The sequence below is a fragment of the Lissotriton vulgaris genome, chromosome 2_1 (assembly GCF_964263255.1).
Source record: "Lissotriton vulgaris chromosome 2_1, aLisVul1.2, whole genome shotgun sequence".
Taxonomy (NCBI): Eukaryota; Metazoa; Chordata; class Amphibia; order Caudata; family Salamandridae; genus Lissotriton; species Lissotriton vulgaris.
Genome location: NC_141687.1, coordinates 523,894,266 through 523,906,998, shown reverse-complemented (window position 1 = coordinate 523,906,998; position 12,733 = coordinate 523,894,266). Strand labels below are relative to the sequence as shown.

Here is a 12,733-nt window from a genome sequence, read left to right as displayed (position 1 = left end):
GTATGCTTGTGTATATGCGTATGCTTCCTTGATTGATCGATTTTGCGCTCGCTATTGTACATTGATTTCACTAACTTGCCCGCGCTGTCCTTAGATTGGCACCGGAGCTCTGCTCCGCGTTCCGCTTCCCCCTGGTGGCGCGTGTTGCGCCCGTAGGCCCCCCGATCTCTTCTTATTCTTCGCTGCATCCAGCGGACGCTTCCTAGCGGGCCTCGCTAGTGAGGGGTTTCGCCCCCCCCCTCGGGGAGAGAGACGCACGCCGGAGCCGTTGAGGCCCTGCGTGCGCCTCGGAGAGCTCACGCACGCCGGTTTGTGCGCGCGCAGTTCTCGAAGGTGCCAGATCGACGCTCTGCCCCCGGCTGAAGTGGGGATCAACGCAGCATTGGCCAGGTGCCGAGGGCGATTTCTGGACTCAATTAGCAGCGTTTTTCAGTGATTCAAGCAACGGAGCCTTCTTGCTGTTAACTCTTGCCTTCCTGTGATTCAGGAGGCAATTCTGTAATTTTTGAAGGCCCTTTCATTTTGGAAAGGGTTTTTTCCTCCATTAGTCCTAGAGTGGGACTGTATTATATATATTGTTTATTCTTCTTGGTATTTCCGGCTCCTGCGCCTGGCACTCCCCAGATTCGACGCCCCTGCTTGGGCTGGTTCATAGCTTCCCTCTGGGGATTGGAGTTTGGAATTTCTAATTCCTTGTAATGATGGCAGACACTGAGTACTGCGAGGAGGAGGAGGATGCTGCGTATGGATACCAGGGTCAGCAGGATTTTTATGAAGGAGAATCCATGGAGGATATCATTGATAAGAAACTAGATGCCAAATTGGACAAAGCCCTTTCGTCGGCCCTCCTCCCTTTGGCCAAGAAATTGGAATTACTGGTCCCTGGTAAGCCTCTGCCCCTTCCAGACAAAGACTCTCTTCAGCCCCCCCTCTAAGAAGGTGGCACTTGAACTGACCTGGCCCCATGCCCAATCATATGAAAAGATTTACAAATCCAAAGAATCCCGATCCCATGACAAGTCTGTGACCCCCCCCCCCCCACTCCCCCCCATATGACACCACCACGGATACGGGCACCGATACTGATTCTTCGGATGCCGCCCCCGCAAACGCACTAAGAAGCGTAAGCATTCTTCTCCGGTCACTCCCTCTCCCTTTTCCTTTGACCCGACCGACATTGTCCACCCCAGGTCCTCAGACTGGGTTCCCCCTCCTGCTGTGGCGGCTTATCTGGAGGCTCACCTCCGTAAGGGGTTTGATAAAGAGGTTCGCTCCCGCCTTAAGTCCGAGTGTCCCCGTCCCGATTTACCCCACAAGGTGGCTATCACACCAGACATAGACCCTTCCATGACCACCTTTCTAAAGAAGTATAAGAAAGACCCTAAGAAAGGGATTGATTGCGCGCTCAGAGCGTGCCAAGATAAGGTCCTGGACCTTTCGGGCCCCTTGGCCAAAATCCTGGAGTTAGCCCTTCAGGCTCAAGAGACTGGTGACGCCATCCACCCTGAGGTTTTGGCGGGCTGGGCTCAACGAGCCATTTGTATGCTTGGAAACGCAAACTGCGCTCTTGCCTCTGAGCGACGGAAGTCCGTCCTTCTTCGAATCGACCCTCAGTTGGTGGAATTGGCTTCCTCGGAGCCGGGTCCTTTGGCGGAAGGACAATTGTTTGGTGATAATTTTGTTAAAGACATTGCAAAGTTTGTCAACACTTTTGCGTCCCTAGACAAGTCTCAGGCCTCACTGAAGTGTGTTTTACATCAGGTCTCTGGTAGGGCCGGGCGTGGCAGAGGACGCTCGACCGGCCGCTACTCAAATTCCAGTCCTCAAAGAGGCTACGCCCCTAGACGGGGAAGGGGGTACACGCAGGAACAGGACCAGGCCGGATTTTACCCGTCAAGATCACGCGGCTTCAGGGGCCGCTATAACAGAGGGGTCAATCGAGGCTACAAAAACTTCGATAACCAGTCTTCCGGTAAGTCCCTCTCTTCCTTTGCTTCCGCTAGGGGGAAGGTTGCCACATTTTGTCACGAATTGGAAAATTCTCACTACAGATGTGTGGGTCCTTCGGACCGTCCAGGGTTACGAGATAGAGATGGTGTCCTGCCCCATACAGCCCTTCCCCCCTCGTCCTCTCCTTTTTTCCCATCACGAACAGAGTTTTATAGACTCAGAACTGGACGAGCTTTTGACAAAACGGGCCATTGCTGCACAGGTCCCTTCATTCCTGGAGGCTTCTGCAGCAACGTCTTTCTTGTGCAAAAGAAAGGAGGCGGCCAGCGCCTTGTGCTAAATCGGAGAGATTTCAACCCCTTTGTTACGTATCGCCACTTCAAGATGGAAGGCATCCATCTTTTATGAGACCTTCTTTTGGAGAACGATTGGATGGTACGACTGGACCTGAAAGATGCCTACCTGACAGACCCAGTCTGCCCATCACATCAAAAGTTTTTGCAGTTCCCTTAGAAAGGGCGTTGGTTTCGTTACAAGGTGCTTCCTTTCGGGCTGTCCTCAGCCCCTTGGGTGTTCACCAAACTGCTCAAACCGGTGATCTCTCGCCTTCGGGAGATGGGAGTGCGTCTGATTGTCTATCTCGACGACATGCTTCTCCTGGCGCAGGACCGGTCCCTCCTTCTCACTCACTTGGAGTGGACGATGTCCTTGCTGCAAGATCTGGGATTCGTGATCAATACCAAGAAATCGGTGCTGATACCGAATCAACGGATGGAATTCCTGGGCTTCCTGATAGACTCGGTCTCAGCCCAGCTTCTCCTTCCCCTTTCAAAGATCAGGTCCATCAAGAGGGAGATAACATCCACCTTAACCAAGGAAAAGATTTCCTTGTGGGTTTTGGCACGGATTGTGGGCCTTCTGGCCTCGTCGATTCAGGCCATCTTCCCCGGCCCCCTGCATTACAGGGCTCTGCAGAGGCTGAAGATCTTTTACCTGCAGAGGAATTTTCATTACGATCACTTGATCCCTCTTTCCTCCGAGTCCTGAGAGGAACTTCAGTGGTGGCTGGATCACATGTCAGCCTGGAACGGCCGAGCCATTTTCGGCGCAGCCCCAGATGTGGTGGTAGAGTCGGACGCCAGTCAGTGGGGCTGGGGCGCTCGCTGTGGCGAGTTTACCACAGGAGGACGATGGTCAGCAGACGAACTCTCACTTCACATCAACTGTCTAGAGTTGCTGGCAGGGTCCTTTGCCATCAGATCTATCTCACCGCTGAAGAGCAATTGTTGTATACTACTTCGGATGGACAATGTCTCCGCGGTGAGATACATCAACCGATTGGGAGGGACGAGGTCCCGGATGTTAGTACACATTGCGAAGGAATTCTGGCACTTCTGCCTGGATCGCAAGATATCTGTGGTGGCGGAATACCTTCCCGGGAAACTCAATCAAGTGGCAGATTGGAATTCCCGATTCCTACGGGACTCCAGCGATTGGAGGCTCCACCCATCGTTGTTTTCCCGGATCATGACTATGCGAGGCCCATGCCAGATAGACCTGTTTGCCTCGCGCCTCAATGCCCAGCTTCCCCTGTTCTACAGTTGGAGACCGGACCCAATGGCAATGGGGACAGACGCGTTCCTTCACCATTGGGGGCAGCAGCGGAATTATGCGTTTCCACCGTTTGCGCTGATTCCGAGAGTAGCAGCGTCACTACGCCGACAGAAGGCGACAGTAGTGTTGGTGACCCCATTTTGGTCGACTCAGTCGTGGTTTCCCACACTGTTGGAGTTGTCAATAGACCTCCCCTTCCGGCTCCCAGTCTTTCCAACGCTTCTCAGGACCCAGTGGGGGCTTGCCATCCGCTGGTCCTGCAGAACCAACTGTCCTTGATGGTGTGGACGCTCTCCGGAGACATGAACGCCTTGCAGGCCTTTCACGAGAGGCTTCCAGTTTTATGCAGCAGGCGTGGGCTCCTTCCACCCGAAAACGATACTCTGCTTCTTGGAAGAAGTGGGTGGGTTGGTGCCTTTCAAAACAGGTGGATCCCGTGGGATCAAATGTGACTGAGGTACTGAATTTTTTATCTGACTGCGCAACCTCGGGCCTAGCTTACAGGTCAGTTAACAATTTCAGGTCTGCCATTTCTGCTGGTCACGATCACATAGACGGTAAACCTGTGAGGATGCACCCCTTGGTGTGTAGGTTGCTTAAAGGTGTGCGTGTGGCCAACCCTCCTCGGCCCAGGTATTCCACCATGTGGGATGTTAATAAAGTGCTGAATTTGTTGGAATCCTGGCCCGATAATGGTGCTTTGTCTTTAAAGCAGCTCTCTGCCAAGCTTACCATGCTATTGTGCCTCATTTCATGTCGGAGGGTCTCAGATGTCAGAGCTTTGGATTTGGCTGGGAGGATGTTTTCCCCTCAGGGTGTATCATTTGTCATTACACGACGTACTAAAACCATGTCTCGCTCAATTGAATACCCGGTCTTTCCACACAATGGCAAGCTATGTGTTCTTCAATGTCTTAAAAGTTATGAGGAGCGTACTATTGCACACAGAGTTGATCCTTTGGGACAATTGTTGATTTCTATTCAAAAGCCATTCAAACCAGTTGCTGCGGCTACCTTAGCTAGATGAGTTAGATGGATAATGTCGGAAGCCGGCATTGATATTTCTGCTTATGGTGCACACTCGGCTAGGGGTGCGATGGCTTCTAAAGCCTATTTACTGGGTTCTCGCTTGGAGGATATCCTGAAGGCAGCTGACTGGTCCTCAGATTCAATGTTTAAAGTGTTTTATTATAAACCGATTCCTCATGTTTCTGATGCTGTGATTGACGAGCTTTGATTTGAGCTTTGAACCAGCATAATCAGAAGCCTCCGGTCCTGCCATAGAATACAAAATTTTCTAGCTATCGCGACAAGAATTTTAGATTCTATTAAGGACACGGAGGCGAGAATTATCCCACCCGTTGGGACAGTTATGCAACTGTTGTTGATTACATGACTATGTCTAACCTTTTTATACCCACCCTTTGAGTAGTCTAGGTTGTGGGAATTTTTTCTCAAACTTCTTTTTCTGTTTTAGGAAACGACTCCAACAAAAGTTGATTGCCGCCTGTGGATTTCGGCTGTTGTACCTTCCTGCTGGAAGATGGATTCTTACTGTTCTGGATTTCTCCGTTGAGAATTACTTATGGAACTCTTCTCTCCGTTGAGAGCTAAGACTTTTGGTTCAATGTGACGAGACTGTTCCAAGACTGTTCGCGCAAAGAAAGAGGAGGCCTGATTAGTGTCTCTATGTTTTATATGCTTATTACCATTGTGATTGGTTGTTGTAAGAGAGGCGTGGTTCAAAGCCTCATGGGAAATGTTGTTTTTTACATTTGTAGTTTCATTTTTATTCGCTGCTGTTTGTGCAGTAAAGAAATGAGAAAGCATAATCCTCGCCTCCGTGTCCTTAATAGAATCTAAAATTCTTGTCGCGATAGCTAGAAAATTTTGTATTCCTTTGCTACTTCTATCTGAATCAACTCTCTCAATGATCATTACATTCATCATTTAAAAGAAGGACTTCATTACTTTGCGAAGCTGATGGCCATCAGGAGCTCTGAATGGATTTGAAAATGCACTGCTCCAACTAAAGTCGTGTGTGAAATACAGCAGAACACCATTGCAGCGGTTTTCATTTCATAAGTATTTTAAATACTACTAAGAATCAAAAACTTTCCACTGATTTCGACTTCAGTTCACTAGTCACAATAAAAAAAACATTTACATTTATCAGCGTCTCATTTTGCTTGAACAAAATTCAGTTTCATGCTTTAGAAAGATATTCCCAATTCACACCTTAAAGAAAAATTGCTTTCCATGAAGGCTTGTTTTTCTTTTTATTGTTTTGCATTACACTGTATGCGCCGTTCTTGCCCTCACCCTGTAATTTAAGAGTGATCATTATTATAAAGCCTGAGGGCTATCTTCTGCCCTTGCAGTCTAGGGGCCTGATTAACAGTTGCTCGTAATATTCCAACCTATGCGTAAACTCCTACTTTCTCAGTTTGATTTTGCAAGTTTCAAGGCATTTAAAATATATAATTATGGGATGCATTAAATGACTCAACAGAAATCAAAAATCGGCAGGTCAAAAGAGCAAAATTGAACAGGGGAAAACATAGGGTGTTTACCGTATTATGTGAATTTTGCTGAGTTAAACACCAAAATCTGCACGTTATTCCCCATTAACTTGTGATAAATAACACTTATCTCATCTGATAAGGAGTATGTTACTTACCATGAAAGCATCTATTTGTAGTGTGTAGTGCAGCAGATTCACATTCTATGCACACTCCTGCCATCTAGTGTTGGGCCTGGACTCTGCAACTTGTTTTCCTTGAGGGAGTTTTATGATCAGCGTCGTTTCTCCTCCTCCTCAAGGTATTGCACATGTTCAACAACTCCTTTGTTAGATAATGTTTTTTTCCCTTTACCATATACAGAGTGAGGCTTTAGTCTGCTAAGTGAACATTTGCAGTTAAACATGCTGTATTTATGTGTATTATTCTCACCATCCAATACCTGCCGAGGAGGCGGGAGAGCGCATGTGAATCTGCAGCACTACACGCTACGAATAGATGCTTACAGGGTAAGTAACATACACCATTTGTAGCATGTGTTGGCTGCAGATACACATGCTATGCATAGATTGTAAAGCAGTCGCCCTCTCGTAAAAGCTGGCTTTAGGCAGGAGATGGTGCGTTTGTTTGAAATAATGCCTGAAGGACTGTTTGTCCAAATAGAGCTTGTTGTCTTACTTGAACATCCACATAATAATGTTTTGTAAATTATATGGGTTCATCCATGTTGCAGCTTTGCGAATGCCACAAAGATATATTTTCCAAAAAGGCCATGGTTGATTTATTTATTTATTTTTAAGGTTTTATATAGCGCGAACAAGATCTTTGCAGATATCAGAGCGCTTTACAGAAACAGTAGGTAGGGTAAACAAAACTCTTGAAACAATATAAAATTCAGTAGTCAGTGAGTTGCAAAATAGGGTAGCAATCACACAAGAGTATGCAGACTAATAACAATCAAGAAACAATAATATTGAAGCAGTGCAATGTCTAATCGGGTACGATTGCTCCTTTCTTTTCGAATGAGCTCTTGGCATTGCTAACATTAGTTTTGCTTTAGCGTAACTAATTTGGAATCATCTGACAATCCATCTTGCTATTCCTGCTTTTGAAACAGTCTTTCCATTATGTGGATATGAAAACAAAACAAATAGCAGTTGTGTTTTCCTGAAGGGTTTTGTACATTCCAAGTAGTAAAGAAGTGCCAGTTTAACATCCAATGCATGCAAGGCACGCTCTGCGACGGTCTCTGGTTCTTCCCCAGAGGATGAATTGGTAGTGACGTAGTAGGCCGGGTGCTGACCACACCACCTCCTACCAGAGCAGCTGTTTTGCTTTCCACACTGCTGTCGTGCAAGAACTCTGCCTCAACTGCCAGTCCCATGGTGTGTGCTAGGTGTCTATCCCTATGGGTCCGAAGTGGTTTCTGATTAGGTCGAGCAGACCTAAAAAGCATGCTTTGTCTGCAAAGACATCTTTTGCTGGCGTGTCTGGGGGAATGTGAGACAGCGATCGCCCACGCGCTTCGCTGTCTCAGATTCCTCCTCGAGGGCGAGCACGTCGCTGTGCACATCCCCTGCATCGCATTCTCTCTCAATCACACACAGTCACGCATGCGCACACACATTCCCTCGCGCATACACACGCACACACTTCCCTCCCTCCCCCCCAGGCATACACACAGGCAGGCATGGAGTCCTCTACGGGGGACTCTAACTTCACATCAGCCCTGGGCCCCACTCACCGGCTGCTCTCTTCCGGCGGGGCTCCTCTCATGCTCTGCTCCTCACGGCGCGTCTCCTCTTCTGGATCGGGGCTCCCTCAGGTCAGAGGAGCCCTGCAACAGACGCCACACTCCTCCTTCTCCCCGGGCCCCCTCCTGGGGACCCGGGCTACCCAGGACTGGCAGGGCGTTCCATGCGCCGGCAGGCCTTCTCCCGGACCTCAGGAGGTGGGACTTCCGGTCAGCCGCGAGCGGATTGGCCGGCTGGCCAAGAGCTTCCGGGTCGCCGCGGGCAGCGCGGCGGCCCGTTTTCAGACAGGCAGGCGGCCAGGTAATCCAAATATCGGCGTGGGCAGCCGAAGTAGAAATAAAACGGCACATAAGCGAGGTGGGCACTCGCAGACTAAATAACAATTTAGTGGGGCAAATCGCTGCTCAACATTTGCTGCCAGGAAAAGAGTAAAAGTGGGACCAAACCATCCCAATTTGTTTCAGCTCCAAGCTGCTTCATTGACCAAGGAACGAAGTGCTCCGCGGAGTAATCACAGTGCTGATGTGCAACTAGGGCCAGTGTCCCCATGACAGCCCGTCTCCCAGAGGTAAGGAGTCATCACAAGAAGTCTGCACAACCTACTGTAGAAGTGGAGGGTCTGCCTAGCGCCTAGAGGCCCGCCTACTAAGAGAGAGAAGGTGTGTGTCTTGCCCTGAAGGAGGAGAGTTTGTCCATGTGGAGACACCATTTCCTGTTCCCAGCATGTGGACCCGCCAGAAGAAGCCAACTACTATTGGAAGCATTGTTAACCTTAACCAAGAAGTGAAAGGTTACCTTGTCTCTCTATATGGTTAATTTTGGTGAATTGTGTGTAGAAAACTCCTAATGCGCCCACTGCTCACTGTGTGATGTTCCGAAGAGGATCACTTTCACCTTTGTAGTGGGGAGCCCACCCCACAGCCCAGAAGCTGCAACTGCCAAGGACAGAGCTTTCATTCCAGCTGCACTGTGAACCGGAGTGGCTCCAGTGAGGGCTGTGGCTGTCATCCGTGGTCCCACATCACTTCTGAACATGCTGATGGTCAACATGAGAAACAGAGAACAATACCCTTATGGACAGGTAACATAGGGCCTGAAGGATTAAGACTCAGGCTGTATCTTAAACTGTAAAGACTAGCCTGCTGCTGGTAGCAGAGCATCCGCAATGTGAACTGTTTTAGCTCAAGATCACACAAAATGACCAAACAGTTGATACTGCCTGTGATCACAGTGACATTGCACCTGTGCTGTTTGTTAATTAAAGCAGCAGTCAAGGTCACCGCTATTTTTGAAGCTGCCGTAAAAACCATAGGGGACCTCTTTTGGGTACAATTGTCCTCAGGGAAACAGAAATCTTTATCTAAACCTAAAGGCAAACACGACTGGTATTCGGCAACATGCAGGAAGGCCAAATCTCGCCTAATAGAGGCAGTCAAAGGGAAGTCCCCCCCATTAATCCAAATTGCCAGGAGAGATCATAAAAAGGCCCTACAGGTAGCTAAAAGGGAGTGGGAGATGCCTACTGGCTAACCCTTAAGGAAGCCAGTATGAAAAAAGACTCCAAATCCTTCTGGGACACCATAAGGGCACGAAACAGACCGGATAGTGACCTTGTAACCTGCAACATTTCGGGGCAGGTATGGGAGGCTCACTTTTCCAAACTTTACTCCTGCCATAATGGCCCGAATGAAAGAGGGTCTGTCCAATCCTCTCCTCATACTAATTACATGCTTCTCCCTAGCGATCCTGACTTTACATTGAAGGAAGTAGAATATGCTATAAACTCCATCATTCCACAAAAAGCTGAAGGACCAGATGGCATCCCCGGGGACTTGCTAAAATCCGATAGTGTCAAATGGGGTAAACTAATCCACTCCCTCCTTCTTGCCATCTGTAGGGGCGCCCCCATTCCCGTGTCATGGAAGGGGGCGGAGGTGGTTCCCATCCACAAGAAAGGCCCAAGGGATGATCCGTCCAATTATAGGCCGATTAGCTTGCTAGATGTCAGCCAAAAAGTTGTCGGTAAAGTTATTTTACTCAGGATACTCAACTGGGTAGATGAAAACAAAATACTTACCGATTTTCAGGCCGGTTTTAGAGTAGGCACTGGAACGATAGAGCAGGCCTTCAGGCTTATGATGATTTACTGGAAGGTGGTAGTGATAGGCAAGGGCAGTCTTTATCTCGCATTCATCGATTTAAAGACTGCCTTTGACCTTGTCCCCAGGGATTTGTTATGGAAGGTCCTGGCCAACATGGGGCTCCCACAGTATCTACTATCCTTACTAGTCAGGCTTCACCAGGACAGCTTTGCCCAAATTAGGTGGGGTTCTGGAGGGGAGAAAACGGGCTGTATTCCGGTCGAGAGAGGGGTCCGCCAGGGATGTGTTCTGGCTCCCACCCTTTTCTCTTTGTACATCAATGGGGTGGTTGAGCACTTACTTAAATCTCCATCTGACGAACCATCCCTGGCGGGGGTACGCATACCGACCCTCCTCTTCGCGGACGACACGCTCCTAATCTCTAAAACCCCAATGGGACTACAGAAACTCTTGGACAATTTCCAATCATTTTGTACTGATCGGGGCCTGGTAATAAACACCAACAAAACTAAATACCTCGTCCTTAATCCCCCTAAACAGCAAGTGCGTCCCCCTATTTTAAACACCGAGCCCCTGGAAAGGGTTAAGGTATTTGATTACTTAGGGATACGCATTTCAGACAAAATGGATTGGACCCCCCATCTAGACAAGATGCTGTTGAACCATAAAAGGATCACAGGTGCCCTATTGAGGGAGCAACGTTCCAGCTCGTTCAAACCAATAGGAACAGTCCTTGAGATCTATGCTGCCAAAGGTGTCAGCTCTGCCCTTTATGGAGCTGAACTTTGGGGCTCTGCATCTACCGAAGCTCTACAAAAATCTGAGAATAATTTCTGTAGACAAATAATGTCCCTCCCTCAAAGCACCCCACTTTTACCCTTATTTATGGACCTTGGCTGTACCCAGATTGGCGAAATCGCGAAATTTCGTCCTCTCTTATTATGGGCCCGTATTTGGCGGGTAGAGGAACTTAGTGCCTACGCCAGAGGTCTGGAAGAAATAATGGCGTCACCACATTGGGCCAGAGTCAAATGGCTAAAAGACATGAAAACCTCATTGTCGAACTTGGGCCTATCGGATTCCTGGTCAAGCAGAACCTCTCCTCCAAAACAAATACTCAAAAAGCTTTATCGGGATTGGATTTGCTTCCAAAGACATACCAGCACATCCATTGGCAGGCTTACAGAGGATTTTTTGATGTTTAAAGACTGTCCCAGGCGAGAACCCTACCTAGACATAATCGGGAAACCATTTGCCCGGTCTCTGTATTTTAGATTTAGAACGGGTACTTTGCCACTGAATACTTTTACCAAAACTTGGAAATCCTGTACAGGCAAAACCGACTTGTGTCCATCATGTTTAGCCCACCCAGAGACATTAGCCCATTTCTTATTTGTCTGCAAGGAATATGCTAACCCAAGAAGGGTGTGGCTGAAGAATTTGTGCCGACAGTTGGGAACCAGGAGCCATGATGTGGCAATTAGGATACTTGTTTCAGACAGCTATGTACCCTATGTCTGTGCCCTAGCTAAATTTTTATTCTGGGCTTGGGCTATTCGAGCCAGAAAGCTTAAATACTCTGTTTAATTTCTTTTTAAAGGATATTTATTCTAGTAAATGTCATACTTTTTGCTACTAACTGGATATGTGTTACCAATTTTATTAACTTGCTTTTATGATAATGAAATTTTATCGAAATAAAGCTTTTTGACTTTGTTTGTTACCTATATCCTGCTATCTCCTTGAGATATTTCAGTCCCGGGAAGCCCCATGGGGATGGGAAGGAAGCACTTGAGGTGGAGGGCGGCTAGCGGGAGGATGCAGTGGAGAGAACCAAAACCTGTTTTAAACCCCCTTAGTCTGTGTAACATTCGTTTTTGCTGTGACATTGAAGTACATTTCTTTTTTAAGACAACCAAAGGGATGAAATGAGTGTCCAATTGTTTGAATTCTGTTTATTTGTCCAGAAGTACCTCTCTACAAAGCATATGTATTAATATGTATTAGTATTAATATGTATTAATACCTTTTTAGAAAAACGGTGGTATCTGTGCTGATATCATCTACATTGGACTACTGCAATGCCCCTTTAACAGCGCCCCCGAGCGCAGCATTCAAAAGCTGCAGACTGCTCAAAATGCAGTAGCAAGAGTACTTCCAGGAATCTCTAAATTCGACTCTGTTTCCACAGCTTCACTCCATCTCCACTGGTTGCCGGTAGCTAAACGGATCCAGTTTAAATCACTTTGCATGGTCTTTAAATCATTGAACAATTTGGGGCCAACGCAGCTTGAGAACATTCTTAAGCCATATATTCCAGCAATATCCCTTAGGTCAGCCAAACTTGGAAACCTAACTGTTCCTAGAGTAAGGATGGCTAGGTGGGGTAGCAGGAGCTACACTACCAAAAGCACTAAACTGTGGAACTCTTTGCCAACCTCGCTTAAAAAAGAGACTAGCCTGTTAAAATTTAGAAAGGGCGTAAAAACATGGCTTTTTAAGGCATAATTCCTCAGCTTACTCCAGCCTGATAATTTTTTATCATTCCTCACCATACAAGACACAATTAAATATTTTGGCAAAGCAAATACATTGGAAATTCAGCGGTTACCTTAAAGGTTGCAGGTTTCTGGTGAGCAAGAAGTTTGTAAATATTCCAATTATTTTCAAAACTCCTGAAACAAAATAGTAGGGTTATCTTTAAAGCAAAAGTTGATCAATTAAAAACAAAAAGAAGTCGCATTGTGTTTAAAAAAGTTACATACTTGTTACAATAGTGGTCTAGTATGAT

General features: G+C 47.3%; 1 protein-coding gene across 1 annotated transcript in view; it reads right to left on the bottom strand.

Moving 5' to 3' along the window:
- The window catches only part of PFKL (phosphofructokinase, liver type), a 293,377-nt gene that overhangs the window by 125,704 nt on the left and 154,940 nt on the right, over window positions 1–12,733 (bottom strand). Inside the window, exon 12 of the mRNA XM_086955453.1 lies at window positions 12,554–12,617. Coding sequence (XP_086811579.1) covers window positions 12,554–12,617 — 64 coding nt within the window. The remainder of the gene's footprint in view (window positions 1–12,553; window positions 12,618–12,733) is intronic.